We start from the raw sequence: 27,497 nt of genomic DNA, 5'->3' as shown, positions 1-27,497 counted from the left end.
TCGGGTCGAAATTTTGAGTTTCGATATCTCAGCTCTGGAAGGGTCTAGAGCCTCCATTTTTGCACTCAGGTCTAAGTCTCATCGCCGTCTATCAGAATCCAGAGTTTCAAGAAGATCAGAGAAAGTCAAAATTTCGACCCAAAAAAAAAACGACAGTGGTACCCCTTTCGTTTTTTTTTTCGGGTCGAAATTTTGAGTTTCGATATCTCAGCTCTGGAGGGGTCTAGAGCCTCCATTTTTTCACTCAGGTCTAAGTCTCATTGCCCTCTATCAGAATCCAGAGTTTCAAGAAGATCAGAGAAAGTCAAAATTTCGACCTGAAAAAAAAACGACAGTGGTACCCCTTTCGTTTTTTTTTCGGGTCGAAATTTTGACTTTCGATATCTCAGCTCTTAAAGGGTCTAGAGCCTCCATTTTTGCACTCAGGTCTAAGTCTCATGGCCCTCTATCTGAATCCAGAGGTTCAAGAGAATCAGAGAAACTCAAAATTTTGACCCGAAAAAAAAACGACAGTGGTACCCCTTTCATTTTTTTTTTTCGGGTCGAAATTTTGAGTTTCGATATCTCAGCTCTGGAAGGGTCTAGAGCCTCCATTTTTGCACTCAGGTCTAAGTCTCATCGCCCTCTATCAGAATCCAGAGTTTCAGGAAGATCAGAGAAACTCAAAATTTCGACCCGAAAAAAAAAATGACAGTGGTACCCCTTTCGTTTTTTTTTCGGGTCGAAATTTTGAGTTTCGATATCTCAGCTATGGAAGGGTCTAGAGCCTCCATTTTTGCACTCAGGTCTAAGTCTCATCGCCGTCTATCAGAATCCAGAGTTTCAAGAAGATCAGAGAAAGTCAAAATTTCGACCCAAAAAAAAACGACAGTGGTACCCCTTTTGTTTTTTTTTTCGGGTTGACATTTTGAGTTTCGATATCTCAGCTCTGGAAGGGTCTAGAGCCTCCATTTTTTCACTGAGGTCTAAGTCTCATTGCCCTCTATCAGAATCCAGAGTTTCAAGAAGATCGGAGAAACTCAAAATTTCGAGCCGAAAAAAAAACGACAGTGGTACCCCTTTCGTTTTTTTTCGGGTCGAAATTTTGAGTTTCGATATCTCAGCTCTGGAAGGGTCTAGAGCCTCCATTTTTGCACTCAGGTCTAAGTCTCAGGGCCCTCTATCAGAATCCAAAGTTTCAGGATGATCAGAGAAACTCAAAATTTCGACCCGAAAAAAAAAATGACAGTGGTACCCCTTTTGTTTTTTTTCGGGTCGAAATTTTGACTTTCGATATCTCAGCTCTGGAAGGGTCTAGAGCCTCCATTTTTTCACTCAGGTCTAAGTCTCATTGCCCTCTATCAGAATCCAGAGTTTCAAGAAGATCAGAGAAAGTCAAAATTTCGACCTGAAAAAAAAACGACAGTGGTACCCCTTTCGTTTTTTTTTCGGGTCGAAATTTTGACTTTCGATATCTCAGCTCTGAAAGGGCCTAGAGCCTCCATTTTTGCACTCAGATCTAAGTCTCATGGCCCTCTATCTGAATCCAGAGTTTCAAGAGGATCAGAGAAACTCAAAATTTTGACCCGAAAAAAAAACGACAGTGGTACCCCTTTCGTTTTTTTTTTCAGGTCGAAATTTTGAGTTTCGATATCTCAGCTCTGGAAGGGTCTAGAGCCTCCATTTTTGCACTCAGGTCTAAGTCTCATCGCCCTCTATCAGAATCCAGAGTTTCAAGAAGATCAGAGAAAGTCAAAATTTCGACCTGAAAAAAAAACGACAGTGGTACCCCTTTCGTTTTTTTTTCGGGTCGAAATTTTGACTTTCGATATCTCAGCTCTGAAAGGGTCTAGAGCCTCCATTTTTGCACTCAGGTCTAAGTCTCATCGCCGTCTATCAAAATCCAGAGTTTCAAGAAGATCAGAGAAAGTCAAAATTTCGACCCAAAAAAAAAAACGACAGTGGTACCCCTTTCGTTTTTTTTTTCGGGTCGAAATTTTGAGTTTCGATATCTCAGCTATGGAAGGGTCTAGAGCCTCCATTTTTGCACTCAGGTCTAAGTCTCATCGCCGTCTATCAGAATCCAGAGTTTCAAGAAGATCAGAGAAAGTCAAAATTTCGACCCAAAAAAAAACGACAGTGGTACCCCTTTTGTTTTTTTTTTCGGGTTGAAATTTTGAGTTTCGATATCTCAGCTCTGGAAGGGTCTAGAGCCTCCATTTTTTCACTGAGGTCTAAGTCTCATTGCCCTCTATCAGAATCCAGAGTTTCAAAAAGATCAGAGAAAGTCAAAATTTCGACCTGAAAAAAAAAACGACAGTGGTACCCCTTTCGTTTTTTTTTTCGGGTCGAAATTTTGACTTTCGATATCTCAGCTCTGAAAGGGTCTAGAGCCTCCATTTTTGCACTCAGGTCTAAGTCTCATGGCCCTCTATCTGAATCCAGAGTTTCAAAAGGATCAGAGAAACTCAAAATTTTGACCCGAAAAAAAAAACGACAGTGGTACCCCTTTCGTTTTTTTTTTCGGCTCGAAATTTTGAGTTTCGATATCTCAGCTCTGGAAGGGTCTAGAGCCTCCATTTTTGCACTCAGATCTAAGTCTCATGGCCCTCTATCTGAATCCAGAGTTTCAAGAGGATCAGAGAAACTCAAAATTTTGACCCGAAAAAAAAACGACAGTGGTACCCCTTTCGTTTTTTTTTTCAGGTCGAAATTTTGAGTTTCGATATCTCAGCTCTGGAAGGGTCTAGAGCCTCCATTTTTGCACTCAGGTCTAAGTCTCATCGCCCTCTATCAGAATCCAGAGTTTCAAGAAGATCAGAGAAAGTCAAAATTTCGACCTGAAAAAAAAACGACAGTGGTACCCCTTTCGTTTTTTTTTCGGGTCGAAATTTTGACTTTCGATATCTCAGCTCTGAAAGGGTCTAGAGCCTCCATTTTTGCACTCAGGTCTAAGTCTCATCGCCGTCTATCAAAATCCAGAGTTTCAAGAAGATCAGAGAAAGTCAAAATTTCGACCCAAAAAAAAAAACGACAGTGGTACCCCTTTCGTTTTTTTTTTCGGGTCGAAATTTTGAGTTTCGATATCTCAGCTATGGAAGGGTCTAGAGCCTCCATTTTTGCACTCAGGTCTAAGTCTCATCGCCGTCTATCAGAATCCAGAGTTTCAAGAAGATCAGAGAAAGTCAAAATTTCGACCCAAAAAAAAACGACAGTGGTACCCCTTTCGTTTTTTTTCGGGTCGAAATTTTGAGTTTCGATATCTCAGCTCTGGAAGGGTCTAGAGCCTCCATTTTTGCACTCAGGTCTAAGTCTCATCGCCCTCTATCAGAATCCAGAGTTTCAAGAAGATCAGAGAAAGTCAAAATTTCGACCTGAAAAAAAAAACGACAGTGGTACCCCTTTCGTTTTTTTTTTCGGGTCGAAATTTTGACTTTCGATATCTCAGCTCTGAAAGGGTCTGGAGCCTCCATTTTTGCACTCAGGTCTAAGTCTCATGGCCCTCTATCTGAATCCAGAGTTTCAAGAGGATCAGAGAAACTCAAAATTTTGACCCGAAAAAAAAACGACAGTGGTACCCCTTTCGTTTTTTTTTTCGGTTCGAAATTTTGAGTTTCGATATCTCAGCTCTGAAAGGGTCTAGAGCCTCCATTTTTGCACTCAGGTCTAAGTCTCATGGCCCTCTATCTGAATCCAGAGTTTCAAGAGGATCAGAGAAACTCAAAATTTTGACCCGAAAAAAAAACGACAGTGGTACCCCTTTCGTTTTTTTTTTCGGGTCGAAATTTTGAGTTTCGATATCTCAGCTCTGGAAGGGTCTAGAGCCTCCATTTTTGCACTCAGGTCTAAGTCTCATCGCCCTCTATCAGAATCCAGAGTTTCAGAAGATCAGAGAAAGTCAAAATTTCGACCTGAAAAAAAAACGACAGTGGTACCCCTTTCGTTTTTTTTTCGGGTCGAAATTTTGACTTTCGATATCTCAGCTCTGAAAGGGTCTAGAGCCTCCATTTTTGCACTCAGGTCTAAGTCTCATGGCCCTCTATCTGAATCCAGAGTTTCAAAAGGATCAGAGAAACTCAAAATTTTGACCCGAAAAAAAAAACGACAGTGGTACCCCTTTCGTTTTTTTTTCGGGTCGAAATTTTGAGTTTCGATATCTCAGCTCTGGAAGGGTCTAGAGCCTCCATTTTTGCACTCAAGTCTAAGTCTCATCGCCGTCTATCAGAATCCAGAGTTTCAAGAAGATCAGAGAAAGTCAAAATTTCGACCCAAAAAAAAAACGACAGTGGTACCCCTTTCGGTTTTTTTTTCGGGTTGAAATTTTGAGTTTCGATATCTCAGCTCTGGAGGGGTCTAGAGCCTCCATTTTTGCACTCAGGTCTAAGTCTCATTGCCCTCTATCAGAATCCAGAGTTTCAAGAAGATCAGAGAAAGTCAAAATTTCGACCTGAAAAAAAAAACGACAGTGGTACCCCTTTCGTTTTTTTTTCGGGTCGAAATTTTGACTTTCGATATCTCAGCTCTGAAAGGGTCTAGAGCGTCCATTTTTGCACTCAGGTCTAAGTCTCATGGCCCTCTATCTGAATCCAGAGTTTCAAGAGGATCAGAGAAACTCAAAATTTTGACCCGAAAAAAAAACGACAGTGGTACCCCTTTCGTTTTTTTTTTTGGGTCGAAATTTTGAGTTTCGATATCTCAGCTCTGGAAGGGTCTAGAGCCTCCATTTTTGCACTCAGGTCTAAGTCTCATCGCCCTCTATCAGAATCCAGAGTTTCAAGAAGATCAGAGAAAGTCAAAATTTCGACCTGAAAAAAAAACGACAGTGGTACCCCTTTCGTTTTTTTTTCGGGTCGAAATTTTGACTTTCGATATCTCAGCTCTGAAAGGGTCTAGAGCGTCCATTTTTGCACTCAGGTCTAAGTCTCATGGCCCTCTATCTGAATCCAGAGTTTCAAGAGGATCAGAGAAACTCAAAATTTTGACCTGAAAAAAAAACGACAGTGGTACCCCTTTCGTTTTTTTTTTCGGGTCGAAATTTTGAGTTTCGATATCTCAGCTCTGGAAGGGTCTAGAGCCTCCATTTTTGCACTCAGGTCTAAGTCTCATCGCCGTCTATCAGAATCCAGAGTTTCAAGAAGATCAGAGAAAGTCAAAATTTCGACCCAAAAAAAAAACGACAGTGGTACCCCTTTCGTTTTTTTTTTCGGGTCGAAATTTTGAGTTTCGATATCTCAGCTCTGGAGGGGTCTAGAGCCTCCATTTTTTCACTCAGGTCTAAGTCTCATTGCCCTCTATCAGAATCCAGAGTTTCAAGAAGATCAGAGAAAGTCAAAATTTCGACCTGAAAAAAAAACGACAGTGGTACCCCTTTCGTTTTTTTTTCGGGTCGAAATTTTGACTTTCGATATCTCAGCTCTTAAAGGGTCTAGAGCCTCCATTTTTGCACTCAGGTCTAAGTCTCATGGCCCTCTATCTGAATCCAGAGGTTCAAGAGAATCAGAGAAACTCAAAATTTTGACCCGAAAAAAAAACGACAGTGGTACCCCTTTCATTTTTTTTTTTCGGGTCGAAATTTTGAGTTTCGATATCTCAGCTCTGGAAGGGTCTAGAGCCTCCATTTTTGCACTCAGGTCTAAGTCTCATCGCCCTCTATCAGAATCCAGAGTTTCAGGAAGATCAGAGAAACTCAAAATTTCGACCCGAAAAAAAAAATGACAGTGGTACCCCTTTCGTTTTTTTTTCGGGTCGAAATTTTGAGTTTCGATATCTCAGCTATGGAAGGGTCTAGAGCCTCCATTTTTGCACTCAGGTCTAAGTCTCATCGCCGTCTATCAGAATCCAGAGTTTCAAGAAGATCAGAGAAAGTCAAAATTTCGACCCAAAAAAAAACGACAGTGGTACCCCTTTTGTTTTTTTTTTCGGGTTGACATTTTGAGTTTCGATATCTCAGCTCTGGAAGGGTCTAGAGCCTCCATTTTTGCACTCAGGTCTAAGTCTCATCGCCCTCTATCAGAATCCAGAGTTTCAGGAAGATCAGAGAAACTCAAAATTTCGACCCGAAAAAAAAAATGACAGTGGTACCCCTTTCGTTTTTTTTTCGGGTCGAAATTTTGAGTTTCGATATCTCAGCTATGGAAGGGTCTAGAGCCTCCATTTTTGCACTCAGGTCTAAGTCTCATCGCCGTCTATCAGAATCCAGAGTTTCAAGAAGATCAGAGAAAGTCAAAATTTCGACCCAAAAAAAAACGACAGTGGTACCCCTTTTGTTTTTTTTTTCGGGTTGACATTTTGAGTTTCGATATCTCAGCTCTGGAAGGGTCTAGAGCCTCCATTTTTTCACTGAGGTCTAAGTCTCATTGCCCTCTATCAGAATCCAGAGTTTCAAGAAGATCGGAGAAACTCAAAATTTCGAGCCGAAAAAAAAACGACAGTGGTACCCCTTTCGTTTTTTTTCAGGTCGAAATTTTGAGTTTCGATATCTCAGCTCTGGAAGGGTCTAGAGCCTCCATTTTTGCACTCAGGTCTAAGTCTCAGGGCCCTCTATCAGAATCCAAAGTTTCAGGATGATCAGAGAAACTCAAAATTTCGACCCGAAAAAAAAAATGACAGTGGTACCCCTTTTGTTTTTTTTTCGGGTCGAAATTTTGACTTTCGATATCTCAGCTCTGGAAGGGTCTAGAGCCTCCATTTTTTCACTCAGGTCTAAGTCTCATTGCCCTCTATCAGAATCCAGAGTTTCAAGAAGATCAGAGAAAGTCAAAATTTCGACCTGAAAAAAAAACGACAGTGGTACCCCTTTCGTTTTTTTTTCGGGTCGAAATTTTGACTTTCGATATCTCAGCTCTGAAAGGGCCTAGAGCCTCCATTTTTGCACTCAGATCTAAGTCTCATGGCCCTCTATCTGAATCCAGAGTTTCAAGAGGATCAGAGAAACTCAAAATTTTGACCCGAAAAAAAAACGACAGTGGTACCCCTTTCGTTTTTTTTTTCAGGTCGAAATTTTGAGTTTCGATATCTCAGCTCTGGAAGGGTCTAGAGCCTCCATTTTTGCACTCAGGTCTAAGTCTCATCGCCCTCTATCAGAATCCAGAGTTTCAAGAAGATCAGAGAAAGTCAAAATTTCGACCTGAAAAAAAAACGACAGTGGTACCCCTTTCGTTTTTTTTTCGGGTCGAAATTTTGACTTTCGATATCTCAGCTCTGAAAGGGTCTAGAGCCTCCATTTTTGCACTCAGGTCTAAGTCTCATCGCCGTCTATCAAAATCCAGAGTTTCAAGAAGATCAGAGAAAGTCAAAATTTCGACCCAAAAAAAATAACGACAGTGGTACCCCTTTCGTTTTTTTTTTCGGGTCGAAATTTTGAGTTTCGATATCTCAGCTATGGAAGGGTCTAGAGCCTCCATTTTTGCACTCAGGTCTAAGTCTCATCGCCGTCTATCAGAATCCAGAGTTTCAAGAAGATCAGAGAAAGTCAAAATTTCGACCCAAAAAAAAACGACAGTGGTACCCCTTTTGTTTTTTTTTTCGGGTTGAAATTTTGAGTTTCGATATCTCAGCTCTGGAAGGGTCTAGAGCCTCCATTTTTTCACTGAGGTCTAAGTCTCATTGCCCTCTATCAGAATCCAGAGTTTCAAGAAGATCAGAGAAAGTCAAAATTTCGACCTGAAAAAAAAAACGACAGTGGTACCCCTTTCGTTTTTTTTTTCGGGTCGAAATTTTGACTTTCGATATCTCAGCTCTGAAAGGGTCTAGAGCCTCCATTTTTGCACTCAGGTCTAAGTCTCATGGCCCTCTATCTGAATCCAGAGTTTCAAAAGGATCAGAGAAACTCAAAATTTTGACCCGAAAAAAAAAACGACAGTGGTACCCCTTTCGTTTTTTTTTTCGGCTCGAAATTTTGAGTTTCGATATCTCAGCTCTGGAAGGGTCTAGAGCCTCCATTTTTGCACTCAAGTCTAAGTCTCATCGCCGTCTATCAGAATCCAGAGTTTCAAGAAGATCAGAGAAAGTCAAAATTTCGACCCAAAAAAAAAAACGACAGTGGTACCCCTTTCGTTTTTTTTTTCGGGTTGAAATTTTGAGTTTCGATATCTCAGCTCTGGAGGGGTCTAGAGCCTCCATTTTTGCACTCAGGTCTAAGTCTCATTGCCCTCTATCAGAATCCAGAGTTTCAAGAAGATCAGAGAAAGTCAAAATTTCGACCTGAAAAAAAAACGACAGTGGTACCCCTTTCGTTTTTTTTTTCGGGTCGAAATTTTGACTTTCGATATCTCAGCTCTGAAAGGGTCTAGAGCGTCCATTTTTGCACTCAGGTCTAAGTCTCATGGCCCTCTATCTGAATCCAGAGTTTCAAGAGGATCAGAGAAACTCAAAATTTTGACCCGAAAAAAAAACGACAGTGGTACCCCTTTCGTTTTTTTTTTCGGGTCGAAATTTTGAGTTTCGATATCTCAGCTCTGGAAGGGTCTAGAGCCTCCATTTTTGCACTCAGGTCTAAGTCTCATCGCCCTCTATCAGAATCCAGAGTTTCAAGAAGATCAGAGAAAGTCAAAATTTCGACCTGAAAAAAAAACGACAGTGGTACCCCTTTCGTTTTTTTTTCGGGTCGAAATTTTGACTTTCGATATCTCAGCTCTGAAAGGGTCTAGAGCCTCCATTTTTTCACTCAGGTCTAAGTCTCTTTGCCCTCTATCAGAATCCAGAGTTTCAAGAAGATCAGAGAAAGTCAAAATTTCGACCTGAAAAAAAACCGACAGTGGTACCCCTTTCGTTTTTTTTTCGGGTCGAAATTTTGACTTTCGATATCTCAGCTCTGAAAGGGTCTAGAGCCTCCATTTTTGCACTCAGGTCTAAGTCTCATGGCCCTCTATCTGAATCCAGAGTTTCAAGAGGATCAGAGAAACTCAAAATTTTGACCCGAAAAAAAAACGACAGTGGTACCCCTTTCGTTTTTTTTTTCGGGTAGAAATTTTGAGTTTCGATATCTCAGCTCTGGAAGGGTCTAGAGCCTCCATTTTTGCACTCAGGTCTAAGTCTCATCGCCCTCTATCAGAATCCAGAGTTTCAAGAAGATCAGAGAAAGTCAAAATTTCGACCTGAAAAAAAAACGACAGTGGTACCCCTTTCGTTTTTTTTTCGGGTCGAAATTTTGACTTTCGATATCTCAGCTCTGAAAGGGTCTGGAGCCTCCATTTTTGCACTCAGGTCTAAGTCTCATGGCCCTCTATCTGAATCCAGAGTTTCAAGAGGATCAGAGAAACTCAAAATTTTGACCCGAAAAAAAAACGACAGTGGTACCCCTTTCGTTTTTTTTTTCGGTTCGAAATTTTGAGTTTCGATATCTCAGCTCTGGAAGGGTCTAGAGCCTCCATTTTTGCACTCAGGTCTAAGTCTCATCGCCGTCTATCAGAATCCAGAGTTTCAAGAAGATCAGAGAAAGTCAAAATTTCGACCCAAAAAAAAACGACAGTGGTACCCCTTTCGTTTTTTTTTTCGGGTCGAAATTTTGAGTTTCGATATCTCAGCTCTGGAGGGGTCTAGAGCCTCCATTTTTTCACTCAGGTCTAAGTCTCATTGCCCTCTATCAGAATCCAGAGTTTCAAGAAGATCAGAGAAAGTCAAAATTTCGACCTGAAAAAAAACGACAGTGGTACCCCTTTCGGTTTTTTTTTCGGGTCGAAATTTTGACTTTCGATATCTCAGCTCTGAAAGGGTCTAGAGCCTCCATTTTTGCACTCAGGTCTAAGTCTCATGGCCCTCTATCTGAATCCAGAGTTTCAAGAGGATCAGAGAAACTCAAAATTTTGACCCGAAAAAAAAACGACAGTGGTACCCCTTTCGTTTTTTTTTTCGGGTCGAAATTTTGAGTTTCGATATCTCAGCTCTGGAAGGGTCTAGAGCCTCCATTTTTGCACTCAGGTCTAAGTCTCATCGCCCTCTATCAGAATCCAGAGTTTCAGAAGATCAGAGAAAGTCAAAATTTCGACCTGAAAAAAAAACGACAGTGGTACCCCTTTCGTTTTTTTTTCGGGTCGAAATTTTGACTTTCGATATCTCAGCTCTGAAAGGGTCTAGAGCCTCCATTTTTGCACTCAGGTCTAAGTCTCATGGCCCTCTATCTGAATCCAGAGTTTCAAAAGGATCAGAGAAACTCAAAATTTTGACCCGAAAAAAAAACGACAGTGGTACCCCTTTCGTTTTTTTTTCGGGTCGAAATTTTGAGTTTCGATATCTCAGCTCTGGAAGGGTCTAGAGCCTCCATTTTTGCACTCAAGTCTAAGTCTCATCGCCGTCTATCAGAATCCAGAGTTTCAAGAAGATCAGAGAAAGTCAAAATTTCGACCCAAAAAAAAAACGACAGTGGTACCCCTTTCGTTTTTTTTTTCGGGTTGAAATTTTGAGTTTCGATATCTCAGCTCTGGAGGGGTCTAGAGCCTCAATTTTTGCACTCAGGTCTAAGTCTCATTGCCCTCTATCAGAATCCAGAGTTTCAAGAAGATCAGAGAAAGTCAAAATTTCGACCTGAAAAAAAAACGACAGTGGTACCCCTTTCGTTTTTTTTTCGGGTCGAAATTTTGACTTTCGATATCTCAGCTCTGAAAGGGTCTAGAGCGTCCATTTTTGCACTCAGGTCTAAGTCTCATGGCCCTCTATCTGAATCCAGAGTTTCAAGAGGATCAGAGAAACTCAAAATTTTGACCCGAAAAAAAAACGACAGTGGTACCCCTTTCGTTTTTTTTTTTGGGTCGAAATTTTGAGTTTCGATATCTCAGCTCTGGAAGGGTCTAGAGCCTCCATTTTTGCACTCAGGTCTAAGTCTCATCGCCCTCTATCAGAATCCAGAGTTTCAAGAAGATCAGAGAAAGTCAAAATTTCGACCTGAAAAAAAAACGACAGTGGTACCCCTTTCATTTTTTTTTTTCGGGTCGAAATTTTGAGTTTCGATATCTCAGCTCTGGAAGGGTCTAGATTCTCCATTTTTGCACTCAGGTCTAAGTCTCATCGCCCTCTATCAGAATCCAGAGTTTCAGGAAGATCAGAGAAACTCAAAATTTCGACCCGAAAAAAAAAATGACAGTGGTACCCCTTTCGTTTTTTTTTCGGGTCGAAATTTTGAGTTTCGATATCTCAGCTATGGAAGGGTCTAGAGCCTCCATTTTTGCACTCAGGTCTAAGTCTCATCGCCGTCTATCAGAATCCAGAGTTTCAAGAAGATCAGAGAAAGTCAAAATTTCGACCCAAAAAAAAAACGACAGTGGTACCCCTTTTGTTTTTTTTTTCGGGTTGACATTTTGAGTTTCGATATCTCAGCTCTGGAAGGGTCTAGAGCCTCCATTTTTTCACTGAGGTCTAAGTCTCATTGCCCTCTATCAGAATCCAGAGTTTCAAGAAGATCGGAGAAACTCAAAATTTCGAGCCGAAAAAAAAACGACAGTGGTACCCCTTTCGTTTTTTTTCGGGTCGAAATTTTGAGTTTCGATATCTCAGCTCTGGAAGGGTCTAGAGCCTCCATTTTTGCACTCAGGTCTAAGTCTCAGGGCCCTCTATCAGAATCCAGAGTTTCAGGATGATCAGAGAAACTCAAAATTTCGACCCGAAAAAAAAAATGACAGTGGTACCCCTTTTGTTTTTTTTCGGGTCGAAATTTTGACTTTCGATATCTCAGCTCTGGAAGGGTCTAGAGCCTCCATTTTTTCACTCAGGTCTAAGTCTCATTGCCCTCTATCAGAATCCAGAGTTTCAAGAAGATCAGAGAAAGTCAAAATTTCGACCTGAAAAAAAAAACGACAGTGGTACCCCTTTCGTTTTTTTTTCGGGTCGAAATTTTGACTTTCGATATCTCAGCTCTGAAAGGGCCTAGAGCCTCCATTTTTGCACTCAGATCTAAGTCTCATGGCCCTCTATCTGAATCCAGAGTTTCAAGAGGATCAGAGAAACTCAAAATTTTGACCCGAAAAAAAAACGACAGTGGTACCCCTTTCGTTTTTTTTTTCAGGTCGAAATTTTGAGTTTCGATATCTCAGCTCTGGAAGGGTCTAGAGCCTCCATTTTTGCACTCAGGTCTAAGTCTCATCGCCCTCTATCAGAATCCAGAGTTTCAAGAAGATCAGAGAAAGTCAAAATTTCGACCTGAAAAAAAAACGACAGTGGTACCCCTTTCGTTTTTTTTTCGGGTCGAAATTTTGACTTTCGATATCTCAGCTCTGAAAGGGTCTAGAGCCTCCATTTTTGCACTCAGGTCTAAGTCTCATCGCCGTCTATCAAAATCCAGAGTTTCAAGAAGATCAGAGAAAGTCAAAATTTCGACCCAAAAAAAATAACGACAGTGGTACCCCTTTCGTTTTTTTTTTCGGGTCGAAATTTTGAGTTTCGATATCTCAGCTATGGAAGGGTCTAGAGCCTCCATTTTTGCACTCAGGTCTAAGTCTCATCGCCGTCTATCAGAATCCAGAGTTTCAAGAAGATCAGAGAAAGTCAAAATTTCGACCCAAAAAAAAACGACAGTGGTACCCCTTTTGTTTTTTTTTTTCGGGTTGAAATTTTGAGTTTCGATATCTCAGCTCTGGAAGGGTCTAGAGCCTCCATTTTTTCACTGAGGTCTAAGTCTCATTGCCCTCTATCAGAATCCAGAGTTTCAAGAAGATCAGAGAAAGTCAAAATTTCGACCTGAAAAAAAAAACGACAGTGGTACCCCTTTCGTTTTTTTTTTCGGGTCGAAATTTTGACTTTCGATATCTCAGCTCTGAAAGGGTCTAGAGCCTCCATTTTTGCACTCAGGTCTAAGTCTCATGGCCCTCTATCTGAATCCAGAGTTTCAAAAGGATCAGAGAAACTCAAAATTTTGACCCGAAAAAAAAAACGACAGTGGTACCCCTTTCGTTTTTTTTTTCGGCTCGAAATTTTGAGTTTCGATATCTCAGCTCTGGAAGGGTCTAGAGCCTCCATTTTTGCACTCAAGTCTAAGTCTCATCGCCGTCTATCAGAATCCAGAGTTTCAAGAAGATCAGAGAAAGTCAAAATTTCGACCCAAAAAAAAAACGACAGTGGTACCCCTTTCGTTTTTTTTTTCGGGTTGAAATTTTGAGTTTCGATATCTCAGCTCTGGAGGGGTCTAGAGCCTCCATTTTTGCACTCAGGTCTAAGTCTCATTGCCCTCTATCAGAATCCAGAGTTTCAAGAAGATCAGAGAAAGTCAAAATTTCGACCTGAAAAAAAAACGACAGTGGTACCCCTTTCGTTTTTTTTTTCGGGTCGAAATTTTGACTTTCGATATCTCAGCTCTGAAAGGGTCTAGAGCGTCCATTTTTGCACTCAGGTCTAAGTCTCATGGCCCTCTATCTGAATCCAGAGTTTCAAGAGGATCAGAGAAACTCAAAATTTTGACCCGAAAAAAAAACGACAGTGGTACCCCTTTCGTTTTTTTTTTCGGGTCGAAATTTTGAGTTTCGATATCTCAGCTCTGGAAGGGTCTAGAGCCTCCATTTTTGCACTCAGGTCTAAGTCTCATCGCCCTCTATCAGAATCCAGAGTTTCAAGAAGATCAGAGAAAGTCAAAATTTCGACCTGAAAAAAAAACGACAGTGGTACCCCTTTCGTTTTTTTTTCGGGTCGAAATTTTGACTTTCGATATCTCAGCTCTGAAAGGGTCTAGAGCGTCCATTTTTGCACTCAGGTCTAAGTCTCATGGCCCTCTATCTGAATCCAGAGTTTCAAGAGGATCAGAGAAACTCAAAATTTTGACCCGAAAAAAAAACGACAGTGGTACCCCTTTCGTTTTTTTTTTTCGGGTCGAAATTTTGAGTTTCGATATCTCAGCTCTGGAAGGGTCTAGAGCCTCCATTTTTGCACTCAGGTCTAAGTCTCATCGCCGTCTATCAGAATCCAGAGTTTCAAGAAGATCAGAGAAAGTCAAAATTTCGACCCAAAAAAAAAACGACAGTGGTACCCCTTTCGTTTTTTTTTTCGGGTCGAAATTTTGAGTTTCGATATCTCAGCTCTGGAGGGGTCTAGAGCCTCCATTTTTTCACTCAGGTCTAAGTCTCATTGCCCTCTATCAGAATCCAGAGTTTCAAGAAGATCAGAGAAAGTCAAAATTTCGACCTGAAAAAAAAACGACAGTGGTACCCCTTTCGTTTTTTTTTCGGGTCGAAATTTTGACTTTCGATATCTCAGCTCTGAAAGGGTCTAGAGCCTCCATTTTTGCACTCAGGTCTAAGTCTCATGGCCCTCTATCTGAATCCAGAGGTTCAAGAGGATCAGAGAAACTCAAAATTTTGACCCGAAAAAAAAAACGACAGTGGTACCCCTTTCGTTTTTTTTTTTCGGGTCGAAATTTTGAGTTTCGATATCTCAGCTCTGGAAGGGTCTAGAGCCTCCATTTTTGCACTCAGGTCTAAGTCTCATCGCCCTCTATCAGAATCCAGAGTTTCAAGAAGATCAGAGAAAGTCAAAATTTCGACCTGAAAAAAAAACGACAGTGGTACCCCTTTCGTTTTTTTTTCGGGTCGAAATTTTGACTTTCGATATCTCAGCTCTGAAAGGGTCTAGAGCCTCCATTTTTGCACTCAGGTCTAAGTCTCATGGCCCTCTATCTGAATCCAGAGTTTCAAGAGGATCAGAGAAACTCAAATTTTTGACCCGAAAAAAAAACGACAGTGGTACCCCTTTCGTTTTTTTTTTCGGGTCGAAATTTTGAGTTTCGATATCTCAGCTCTGGAAGGGTCTAGAGCCTCCATTTTTGCACTCAAGTCTAAGTCTCATCGCCGTCTATCAGAATCCAGAGTTTCAAGAAGATCAGAGAAAGTCAAAATTTCGACCCAAAAAAAAAACGACAGTGGTACCCCTTTCGTTTTTTTTTTCGGGTTGAAATTTTGAGTTTCGATATCTCAGCTCTGGAGGGGTCTAGAGCCTCCATTTTTGCACTCAGGTCTAAGTCTCAGGGCCCTCTATCAGAATCCAGAGTTTCAGGAAGATCAGAGAAACTCAAAATTTCGACCCGAAAAAAAAACCACAGTGGTACCCCTTTTGTTTTTTTTTCAGGTCGAAAATTTGACTTTCGATATCTCAGCTCTGAAAGGGTCTAGAGCCTCCATTTTTGCACTCAGGTCTAAGTCTCATGGCCCTCTATCTGAATACAGAGTTTCAAGAGGATCAGAGAAACTCAAAATTTTGACGCGAAAAAAAAACGACAGTGGTACCCCTTTCGGGTTTTTTTTCGGGTCGAAATTTTGAGTTTCGATATTTCAGCTCTGGAAGGGTCTAGAGCCTCCATTTTTGCACTCAGGTCTAAGGCCCATGCCCCTCTATCAGAATCCAGAGTTTCATGAAGATTGGAGAAACTCAAAATTTCGACCCAAAAAAAACCCCGACAGTGTTACCCCCTGTCGAAAATAAATGACGCAAGTACTTTTACTTTTAATACTTAAAGTACATTTAAAATCAGGTACTTTTTACTTTTTACTTAAGTATGGTTGTCATTGTGTTACTTCTACTTTTACTAAAGTAAATATTTATCTGGTTATTTGTATTTTTACTTAAGTACTGAGATTCAGTACTTCCTCCACCACTGCCAATAAGTAATACCTCCATTTTATCTGAATTTAATAGCAGGAAATTACGCGTCATCCAGCATTTTATATCTTTGAGACACTCTGTCATTTTAGATGAGTTATTGTTTTCATCTGGTCGCGATGAAATATATAATTGAGTGTCGTCAGCGTAACAGTGGAAATTAATTCCATGTTTTCTTATAATATTACCAAGTGGCAGCATATATATTGAGAATAGCAGAGGGCCTAAAACCGATCCTTGCGGTACTCCATAGTCTACTGACGTTATCTTTGGTTTTTTCCCATTTAAACAGACAAAATGATAATGCCTGTCCCTGAACACCAGTGTAGTTTTGTAGTTGATCCAAGAGTATTTTATGAAATAGTCCACTTTGGAAAATGTGTAGATGTCACGGTTTAACCCCCTCAAACGTGAAACTTCACGTTCGCGTTAACACGCTCCATTGGAGAGAGATCCGGATGTTTTTTCGCCTCTGCCATAACGACCTATTGGTTTTCATTAAACCGAGAAAATGGAATTTTGTTTTATTTATGATCGCTGAGAAATGTTCTATTATTTAAAATGCAATATATATATATATATATATATATATATATTATTTTCAAGGTGAAAATGATTCATTTGCCTGGATCCACCCCGAAGAAAACGTCTAAATGTCACGTTTTTAATGAAGCAGCCTAATGAGTAAAATGTCTATTTTTCCGGCGTCCCCCAGCTCTTCGTTTAAGCAAAAGGTACGCTAAAACAACGTTTTACATCGACGTTAAACCACGTTAACCGTGTTAACCATAACATTTTAAATACTCGACCTAGTTCCATTGCTTAGCAACGGGAAGAAACTCCTGTAACTTCAGCGCCCAACCCGTATCACGACAAGACGTGAAATAATCACGTTGGTCTAATTTGGAAAACGTGTAGATGTCACGGTTTAACTCAAAACCATAAATAGGGCTATATTGCCCTCTTGTGTCAAATTATATTTCTATATTTTTTTTTCCAACAAATAAAACCAAACCCGCAATAAAAGCCCATCCAATACACCCTTTAACTCCTATCTTATTTCAGGTTTGGAAATCATATCGCTAGCATCAACGTTTCTGTCTAACTTTAGCTACCTATTGTAACCGATGTCACTTTTCATCTCGCGAGCTTATACGGCTTTTAATCGGCGTTTTTTTTAATAAAACATACACTGAAAATGGAGAATTAACATCACAGTCATGTGATTTAGTCAGCTTGATTAACATTATTACAATATATTACTATTTAACACAGATGTTATTTGCTAATTACATAAACTATAAACTCAATTCATTAGTATAAATATATATATTTAGTATATAAATATATATTTAGTATAACATTTTTAAGTATATATATTTGTATGGTCCTCGAATGTGTTCAAATATTTCACCAGTATCAGCCTTTTCACAATTTATCACTCTGCTTGTCTGTGTTTGCCCAACTTGCATTATTAAGTAAGTCAGTAGGTGGCGACAAGTGACTGTCTTTATGAGTAAAAAATTTAACTTTAACTTAACAGATTAGTGCCAAAAAAAAATTGATTATCTAACCTTAGAAAGAAACAAGTTGCTGAAACCAATCTTTAATGCTAATATATAAATTGCTCATTTTCGTCTGGACACAAAAAGATTGCACTGGTGTTTGATTGAAATTCATTTAGGCTATGCAAAATAATCCTTGAAATATTTCTCATTAAAGCCATTCCTGTTAGGAATATGGATTGTGTATTGTCAACAATAAGCAGAAACATTCTGCATTTGCATCCAAGCGTGGATCATTCATTTCAACATTTATCCTCATTCTCATATTTAAGAATCTGTCATCTTTTATGCTACTGCCAGTGCCCACTGACATACTTTTAAAGCTATTGTTCTACCATTTTTATGACCTTTAAACACCCTAAAATGCACACATGTAGGTCTGAGAAATCCAAATTTCCAAATTAAAATTAAATTATCATAGTTCTGATTCCAACATTGAAGCACCACCAGAAACTTTTGTTTTTAAACCCATTTTAAAAGAGGTCTGTAGTGCTCTTAAAGCTATTGACCCAAAAAAATCAACAAGACCAGACAACCTAGAACCTTTTTTATTGAAGGTTGCAGCTGAAATTATAGCTAAGCCTATAACAGATCTTTTTAATTGTAGTCTGCAGACAAATTCAATTCCCAAATTATGGAAAGCAGCCTATGTGTTTCCTTTGCTAAAGGGTGGCGACCCTTCAGATCTTCACAATTATAGGCCGATTTCCAAACTCTCTATTCTGGCAAAAATTTTGGAAGCTCAAGTAAATTGTCAACTAAAAGAATACTTGGTAAAACACAATATCTTAACTGATGTACAGTCAGTGTACAGTGATGCAACATTTTTTTGATCATATTCAGTGAAATCGACACTAAAATCTGACAGAACAACATAAATAAAGTGGTTTTAGAAAAAAACCTGAGCTTCTAACTCCACCTGGAGCGTGTTATTTGTTTTGCAAAAATCCACCGCTCCCGGTTCATCGAGTCCAATCAGCTCAGGGGGGTGTGAGATCTGACTGTCAATCACAGGATCTGACTGTCAATCACAGGTCGTGCACACGCCACCCCTCGCACAAGTTACAATCATTTATGTGATTTAATTGGGTTCAAGCTGGATGCAGAGCTTGCAACATTTCTTCTCGACAGGTAAATGCGCTTTATCAACCAGTTACTTTAAGTCTTAGTGTTACGTTAGTAATCTAAGTAGCCTATGTTTTCCCAAATGTGTTGGTATGGATAGCTTACATTAGCACTTGTTGGGCAGGTTCATTAGCACTGAAATCCGTGTGAACGTAACGTTAGGTGTATAAACATGTCCAGATGAAGGAATAAAGTTCAGCTTTTTGGAAATATGTTGATGGATGCTGATGAGACGGGCACGTTCACAGAAAAGCTGGTGCACACGCACTGACGAGCGCGAACTCTGTGGGAGGGTATTCGTTGATAGTGGGGAGGGGCATGAGAGTTGTGAACATTCAAAAGTCCACTCAATCTGCCAGACTTGCCAACGGCAGCTTTAATTTTAAAGCTCTAATTTCCACTAGATAGCAGCTCCAAAACAAGTCACAGCTAAATTGCCAGACCCAGAACACATTCACTACTCAAATTCTCTCTGTGAAAGTCCATGTTATAAAAGGGAATGGGAAACGTATGTATATACAGCTGCTATTTAGTAGTTTTGAAATATTCTAATAATATCACTTTGGACAATGTGAAAATATGAGAAATAAGAATATGAAACATGATTGTAAAATATATACAGGAAATATATACATAAACTCTAAAAAATGCTGGGTTGTTTTAACCCAATTTTGGGTAAAATATGGACAAACCCAGCCATTGGGTTACATTTTTAAATTACATTTTTAACCCAATGGCTGGGTTTGTCCATATTTTACCCAAAATTGGGTTAAAACAACCCAGCATTTTTTAGAGTGATACAATTGTGGACAGAATTATTGGCACCCCTGGTAAATATGATCAAAGATGGCTATGAGTTTAAGGAACACCTGACCTGAGATCAGAGACCATTCCTTCATACAGAATTTCTCCAGATCATGCAGATTTTTAGATCCATGTTGGTGCTTCTCTTCAGTTCAGCCCATTCATTTTCTATAGGATTCAGGTCAGGGAACTGGGACGGTTATGGCAGAAGCTTCATTTTGTGCTAAGCGACACATTTGTGTTGATTTTGATGTTTGTTTTGGATCATTATCCCAATGGAAGATCCAACCACGGCCCATCATATCTGTTGGTAATTGCTAGAAGTCATAATAACATGTGTCTGAACAAGTCCAGGACCTCTGGCATAAAAAAAAGAAAAAATGAAAAGGCCCCACAACATTAAAGATTCACCGCTATATTTATTCATGTATGTGGTATACTTTTTTTATCCCGTTTCCTGAATTTTTTTTATTTACTTTTTTTTTTAAGTTGCATCTGACCATAGAACTAGGTCCCTTTTGAAGTTGCATGTCTGTCAATTGCATATGGTGTTTGGTTTTGGATGAATCAAGACGATTTTACTTTAAACCTGTAAATTAACATATGGTGATATAGCGGATGTTAGAATTTTGGGGGGTTTTCAGAACCCAAGAGTCAACTAATCCCTGCAATTCTCCAGTGGTGATCCTTGGAGAGTCTTTGACCAGTGTCTTTCCTCCTCGCCATGCAGTTGAACGATACACACACTCATCCTTATCCAGGCAGATTTGTAGCATCTTTAGTTGATATGAACTTCTTAATTATTGCCCTGATGGTGGAATGGAACTTTTTTCCAATGCTTTGGCTATTTTCTTACTGCCATTTTCTATTTTGTGATGCACATCAATCTTTTGTTGCACATCAAAACTATTTTTTTTTTACTTGTTGGATGATTCATGAATTAATATTTAAGGAAAATAATTAAACCCCACAAAGAAATAAAACACATTGCTTCATCAAATGTTTTTAAAGAGCACCTATCATGGATTTTTGAAAAAATGACTGTTCATGTAGTGTGGAATATAGCTCTAAGGGAATGAAAACATCCTGCAAAGATTTTTATCTGAAAGTGCACCGTATATAAAGTTATTGTCTTTCAAAAGTGAGAGTCGTCTCTGAGTCTATGAAATGAATTGTTGTTGAAACGAGTCATTAGCTGTTACATCGTGACGTAGAGAGGTCACTGGCCGCTCCCAACAAATGCGCGCGCAGACTTGAAGTGACGTCTAGAACACATTCAAATACTTCAGCTGAATCGCATCATGTCGAGAAGACGCTGTGTTCTACATTGCAAAGACAGTTCAGCCACTTGTTTCCATTGTCCAGGGAAGAGCATGTGAAGAATCAGTGGTCAAGAGTTCATATTTGCAACAGTATAGCCCGAACCTCTTGTTCTCATCATTTTAATGACGAAACATTCGCAAGCTGGTTGTTCCTGAAGGAGGACTCAGTATCCAGTGTATATGGATCAGGTTCGTCCTCCTCCGAATCACAATCTGTAAGTAATATTAATAATGTTTGCTGTTATGTTTTCTGTAGCATGCATATATAGTTATATTGTGTTGTGTGTGTTGTGTACACTCCGCGCAGCTTTTTGATATTCACCAGACATTCATTGAAAAATGGTAATTACCTCCTAAACGACTTAGCCAAATCTGACTTCGCTCTATATAATAAGCAGTGTTGTAGTCGAGACCACCTCACTCGAGTCCGAGTCGAGACCGAGACCAGAGAGAGTGGAGTCCGAGTCAAGACCGAGTCCATAGAGAGTCGAGTCCGAGACCAGAGACGTTCGAGTCCGAGTCGTGACCGAGACCAGTGAGGGTTGATTACCTAATTTACTTTTATTTACTTAGAGAAATCCTTTATTTTTACTGAATTTACTTAGAGTTTAAAAAATAGGATCAGTTTAGGGTAAAAAGGCCACATAGTAGGTGGTGTTAAAAGTAATTTTATTACAATTTGTCATGCGCAGTTGCGCGCTAGAAAATCACCAATCACTGGGCGTGTCAATCAATGTAAAGAAATATTTTATTAACATACATTAATAATCATGAAAAATATTTTGAATTGAACTCGAGTGGACTCGGGTCCATGACAAGACCAAGACCATTAAAATATGGTCTCGAGACCGAGTCCGAGTCTCGAGTACTACAACACTGATAATAAGCACTGCCCCTCAAAAGCCGCCGCAATGTGAGTGTCGCCTGGAAAGCTTGCTCTTGACGGAGACGTGAGTAAGGGACCGTGTGGAAAGTGCACTTTTTCTGACACGTTTGTTCAAACAATATATACAATTTTCAACACTTGACAAGCTATAATCCTGGTTATGGGCGTTACGTTGCCGACAGTCTCTGCCTACGGTTTACCAATAACAACTGACTGGGTTATTTGACCAATCGCCGCAGATTCGCGTCACTCAAAGGAGGTGTTTGGGAAAATTAATCGTCGAACGAATCATTTGGGAGTCGTTGAGAAAATCAGTTATAAATAAATGCCTATTATAAGACAAATACAGTGTTTTTTATCCTTGCATGCATGTTTAACTGTTTTGGGAACATTTCAAATGCTATGATAGGGGCTCTTTAAGGTGACACTAGTTTTCTAAGCTATATTGACCTCCCAGGTTACCATTGACAATCCAAATTCACCACTAACTTTAGCAAATTATCCAACTTTTCAATAATCTGTATAGCAAATTATTTACTTGTTTGTACATATTTGTAAAATATGGATCTAAACATGAAATTTACTCAGACAACTTCTGGCAATGTACTTTCATATGAGTCTGTAAAGTAGATAAGTGGGTGAAACTCTTTTTACAGTGTAAGCACTTGAACCGTTTCTCCCCATTATGACTTGTCTGGTGTTTTTTTAATGCGCCTGATGTAATGTAGGCCTTCCCACAGTCAGAGCACACATAAGGTCTCACACCAGTATGAATACTCTCATGTTCTTTCAAATGTTGCAGTCGGGTAAAACGCTTCCCACAAAAAGAACAAACATGAGGCTTCACAGCAGCATGAATTTTAAGGTGTCTTCTAAAGCTTGATTCCACAACATAAGTTTTATCACACTGATCACAGCTGAACAACTCCCCTCCAGAGTGAAAGTGCAGATGATCTTTGAGAGTGCTTTTGGATGTGAAACGGTTTCCACACTGAGTGCATTTATAAGGCTTCTCTCCTGTGTGAACTCTCATGTGTCTTATTAGGTTTGATTTTTGTCCGCTACTCTTTCCACACTGAGTGCATGTGAACTGTTTTTCTCCAGTGTGAATCCTCGTGTGTCTGTTAAGCTCTGATTTAGTCGTGTAACTCTTTCCACACTGGGGGCATGTGAATGGTTTCTCTCCATTGTGAGCTCTCGTGTGCACAATTAAGTCCTCTTTGCGAATGAAACTCCTTCCACACTGAGTGCATGTATAAGGCTTCTCTCCAGTGTGAATCATCATGTGTGTCTTAAGGTGTGCTTCATGTCTGTAACTCTTTCCACACTGAGTGCAGGTGAATGGTTTTTCTCCAGTGTGAATCCTCAAGTGTCTGTTAAGGTGTGACTTAAATATGAAACTCTTTCCACACTGAGAGCATGTATAAGGCCTGTCTCCAGTGTGAATCCTCGTGTGCAAATTAAGCTTTGATTTATGTGTGAAACTCTTTCCACACTGAGTGCATGAGAACGGTTTTTCTCCAGTGTGAAGTCTCACGTGTCTCTGAAAGGTTGATTTACGTATGAAACTCTTTCCACACTCAGAGCAGCTGAAAGATCCAGATTTTCCACCTTGTTTTTGGGTGAAATTCTCTTCAGTCTTTGAAACGACTGCATTCTCATCTTCATTTTTGAAATGAGGTTTTTGAAACAGATGATACTTGTCTTCATTTTTACATGTCAGTTCTCCATATTCATATGTTAAATGATGAGGTTTGTTTTCATTCACTTCCATCGGGTCTAAAATAAACATATTAAATTAAATTGAGAAAAGCACATTTGAGAAACAAAGAATTAAAGTTAATTCTCAATCAAACACAAATCTAGTTTACTATACTGAGTCTGATAGTATCTAGTTTTGGATATATTTTATATGTCAGTTTTCAACTTTATGTTCCTAATCAGTAAATAAACAGTATAAAGGAAAACACCAACCTATTTGTTCCTCTGTATCTTCATCTTTTATTCTGCAGGGTTCTTCCTTAATCTCCATCTTTACAATAGTATGTCCGTAGTTTCTCCTGGAGTAATTCCTCCTGCTTGCTTCTTCTTCTCCTGTGGGAAGATGGGAATGTTCCCCAGCATTTAAACTCTCATGAAACGCTGTGGGCAGTGTTGTAGTTGAGACCACCTCACTCGAGTCCGAGTCGACACCGAGACCAGAGAGAGTCGAGTCCGAGTCAAGACCAAGTCCGTAGAGAGTCGAGTCCAAGTCGAGTCCGAGACCAGAGACGGTCGAGTCCGAGTCGAGACCGAGATCAGTGAGGGTTGATTACCTAATTTACTTTTATTTACTTAGAGAAATCCTTTTTTTTTTTTACTGAATTTACTTAGAGTTTAAAAAATATGATCAGTTTAGGGTAAAAAGGCCACATAGTAGGTGGTGTTAAAAGTAATTTTATTACAATTTGTCATGCGCAGTTGTGCACTAGAAAATCACCAATCACTGGGCATGTCAATCAATTTAAAGAAATATTGTATTAACATACATTAATAATCATGAAAAATATTTTCAATTGAACTCGAGTGGACTCGGGAATGATTCCGAGTCCTAAAAAAAAAATGTTCGAGTACGAGTCAATTCCGAGTCCAAATGGACACGAGTCCATGACAAGACCAAGACCATTAAAATATGGTCTCGAGACCGAGTCCGAGTCTCAAGTACTACAACACTGGCTGTGGGAGCTTCACTGACTGAAGGAGTGAATTGTGGTCGTTGTTGCTCATTTAGTCAAGTCACCTTCATCTATATAGCGCTTTTAAAAAGGAGCTTTACTGTGATAATAGGAAATTAAAGTAAGAGATTGTTTTGGCTTTACAGCAGCTCTAGAATCAAGTTATTGTCCAGCTAAAGTTAGTTTTGATTGATTCACTTCTGACGCAACCATCATTAGTTATTAACTTAGGGGCTGATAACAAGACACCATTCTAACAGAAAACCCCTGATGCTATCCGGCCACTCATTAGCACAAAACAGTGTCTGGTGGCTCGAGAACACAAACCATTAAATGGGTTCCAAGGTGCAAGTGTTGAAAATTTTATAATACAGAATTTTTTTTTAAATCGCTTCCACGTAGCCACTTGAACCGGAATTATCCAGAATTATTCAATGTTTTATCTTTGCAGAGGTTAAGAGAAGGAGGCCTTCACAGGGGAGGGACTAGTGACACTTTTCACACACAGGACTGCGTTGTCGTCGTGTCCAGGCGCACTTGGAACCGGCAGACTGCGTTAAACCTTGGGATAAACAGAGAGACTAATATTGGCGTAGACGCCATCCTGCTTATGATGTAACGAGTACATCAGGATTTATGGGAAGTGTTCCCAGTTCCGGTTGATCTAATCTATGCAGCCTAATATTGAATTATAGAAGTCTATAATGTGTTATGTGAATGCTACATCAAAGAGATGTGTTTTTTGTCTAGCTTTGAACTGACAGACTGTGTCTGCTTCCTGGACAATGGTAGGAAGACTGTTCCAAAGTTTTGGTGCTAAATGGGAAAAGGAATTGCAATAGACGTGGAGGACTAATGCGTTAAAGGAGTAGTTCACTTTAAAAAAAAAAAACTTTTCCTTTTAATTTACTCACCCAAGATGTTCATGTCTTTCTTTCTTCAGTCGAAAAGAAATTAAGGTTTTTGATGAAAACATTTCTGGATTTTTTTCTCAGTTTTTCTCATTTTCTCCATTCTGCACTTCACTGGTAACCAAACGGTTCAAGGTCCAAAAGACACTTTCAGTACAAACTGTTCAAAGGGCTTTAAACAATTCCAAACGATGAATAAGGGTCTTATCAAGCGAAACGATCGCTCATTTAAAAAATAAAACGTTTAAGTTTAATAAGCTCAAATGGTCACCTTGCTCTGTTCTGTGATGTGCGTCATTTGTTTCAACGAACGAAATGAACGAATTGACTCGGAAAAAAAGATTTGTTTATTTTGATGAACGAGTTTGAACAGGAGAGTCACGAACGCGCATCACAAAACAGAAAGGAAGGCGACCATTTGAGCTTATAAAATCTAAACTTTGGTTGTTGTTGTTTTTTTTTTTTTTTTTTTTTTTAAGCGATCGTTTAGCTTAAAGAGCCCCTATCATGGATTTTTGAAAATGACTATTCATGTGGTGTGGAATATAGCTCTAAGGGAATGTAAACATCCTGCAAAGATTTATATCTGAAAGTGCACCGTATATAAAGTTATTGTCTTTCAAAAGTGAGAGTCGACTCTGAGTCTATGAAATGAATTGTTTTTGAAACAAGTCATTAGCTGGTTCGTAGTGACGTAGATACGAAACATAAGCATAAATGTCTTTTTTTTTAAATATGTGAAATGTTTGTCGCTGTCATTGGAGTTGTCATAAAGAATAGAGCGTCTTGTAGTACCGCAGTGCTTTATCAATATGTTTATGCGTTATGCTAACAAACAATAACTGACTGTGTCATCTGACCAATCACCGCCGATTAGCGTCACGCAAAGGAGTGGTTTGGAAAAATCAGTCGTTTGTACGAATCATTTGGGAGTCGGGAGCATATCAGGTAAATAGAAATGCATATTATATGACAACAAAAGTGCTTTTTGTCATTGCATTCATGTAAAACTGTTGTTGGGGACTCCCAGAACAATATTAGGAACATTTTAAATGCCATATTAGGAGCTCTTTAAAAAGACCCTTATTCATCGTCCGGAAAAAGCCTTTTGATCGTTTAAATCACGACAAAGAACAGTTTGCCATTTGCACTGAAACTGTCTTTTGGACCTTGAACCGTTTGGTTATCAGTAATGTGCATTATATGGAGAAAAACCCTCAAATGTTTCCATCAGAAACCTTAATTTCTTTTCGACTGAAGAAAGAAAGACATGGACATCTTGGATGACATGGGGGTGAGTAAATTATCAGCAAAAGTTTTTTTAAAAGTGAACTACTCCTTTAAGAGCTCACTCAAGTACTGCGGAGCTAAACCAGTACTTTGATTTAGCAAACGTTTAGCCAACAATTCATTTAACCTGGCTAACAAGGACGATTTGAGCAGGACTTTTCTCAGTAATACACTCAGTTTGAGGTACTTTATCTGGTTAGAACTGTAATTCCTTACCATCAGCCTTAACAAGTGTACAGTGTATCCGGAAACTATACAGTTCTTTACTTTTTCCACATTTTGTTATGTTACAACCTTATTCCAAAATGGATTAAATTCATTATTTTCCTCAAAATTCTACAAACAACACTTCAAAGTGACAAAGTGAAATTAGTTTGTTTGCAGACTGATCTCATGAAGTAGCGCATGTATGACACGCCAATTCGTATTTCCATTTTTGGCGTGCTATCAACATGCATAATCGCTTTTCAGCGTGTTTATGAACATCGTTGACTTAACGTTTTTACTGTATATATAAATATATGACTTACCTCAACCCCGTCCCTAAACCTAACCGTCACTGGGGTTAATGGCATTTACGGCGCCTTCACACTGGCAGTTGAAATCAGCTCCGATGCGGCTGCGAAACGACCGGAAGTCATTCATTTCCTATGGAGATTCGCAGACCGCATGCGAATGGGTCCGAAACGGGTCCGAGCGAGTGCGGTGCGAAGAAAATCGTGTCCGTTGGTCATCCGGATGCGTTCAAAAATTTGAACTCCTGCGAAAAGCTACGGACGGTTCCTATCCGACAATTCCAGCGGAAGTTGAGCGTTGCTATGGTACTGATAAACAAACCTGAATTATTAACTTTTAATAAAATAAATAATGATTTTATAACGATAAGTTGTCATGTCATTTTTTATTTTCATGACTTTCTAACGTTTATAAGGGCAATTAGAAGGTAGACATTGAACTTTGACCACTATATCACATTTTTTAGCCGACCTGACATGTCAACGTCCTGAGCAACTTTCCTCACGCAGCATAACCCTAATCAGAGAGAGATCATACAGAACTGACAGAATCAAACTTTAATCTCTCCGCCATTTTTGTTCTACCCGCGTCCGACGATTTTTACTGTGTAGTACGACGTCCGTTGGGAACGTATTGCGTATTACGGAGCTGATTTAAACTGCCAGTGTGAAGGCAGCGTTATGACTATTCCCTTACCATCCTAGGAAAGAAAAAGATAGTTCCACAGATGTAGATGTACATTTTGCTTTTGTTTTGCTTGGATATTTGACAGCGTTTACAGACACGCGGAATAACGCAGACGTTAATGGCGTAGA

General features: G+C 39.5%; 2 protein-coding genes across 4 annotated transcripts in view; one reads left to right on the top strand and one right to left on the bottom strand.

The window, feature by feature from the left end:
* The window catches only part of LOC148970756 (uncharacterized), a 48,530-nt gene extending 25,158 nt beyond the window's left edge, over positions 1-23,372 (bottom strand). The window contains exons 1-2 of one of the 3 annotated variants that reach the window (XM_089123841.1): positions 23,226-23,372; positions 19,027-23,030 (exon numbers count right to left, since the gene is read on the bottom strand). In XM_089123841.1, the coding sequence (XP_088979967.1) occupies positions 21,832-23,030; positions 23,226-23,283 (1,257 nt within the window). In that variant the 5' untranslated portion in view covers positions 23,284-23,372 and the 3' untranslated portion in view covers positions 19,027-21,831. Of the gene's footprint in view, positions 1-19,026; positions 23,031-23,225 lie in introns of those variants that run through there. The other 2 variants (XR_016147799.1, XR_016147800.1) reach the window with 2 other exon arrangements.
* The window catches only part of LOC120473977 (uncharacterized), a 139,638-nt gene that overhangs the window by 41,620 nt on the left and 70,521 nt on the right, over positions 1-27,497 (top strand). The gene's annotated exons all lie outside the window — the stretch shown is intronic.

Source organism: Pimephales promelas, chromosome 19, assembly GCF_988280905.1.
Source record: "Pimephales promelas chromosome 19, fPimPro1.hap1.1, whole genome shotgun sequence".
Taxonomy (NCBI): domain Eukaryota; kingdom Metazoa; phylum Chordata; class Actinopteri; order Cypriniformes; family Leuciscidae; genus Pimephales; species Pimephales promelas.
This window is presented reverse-complemented; position numbering and strand designations above follow the sequence as displayed.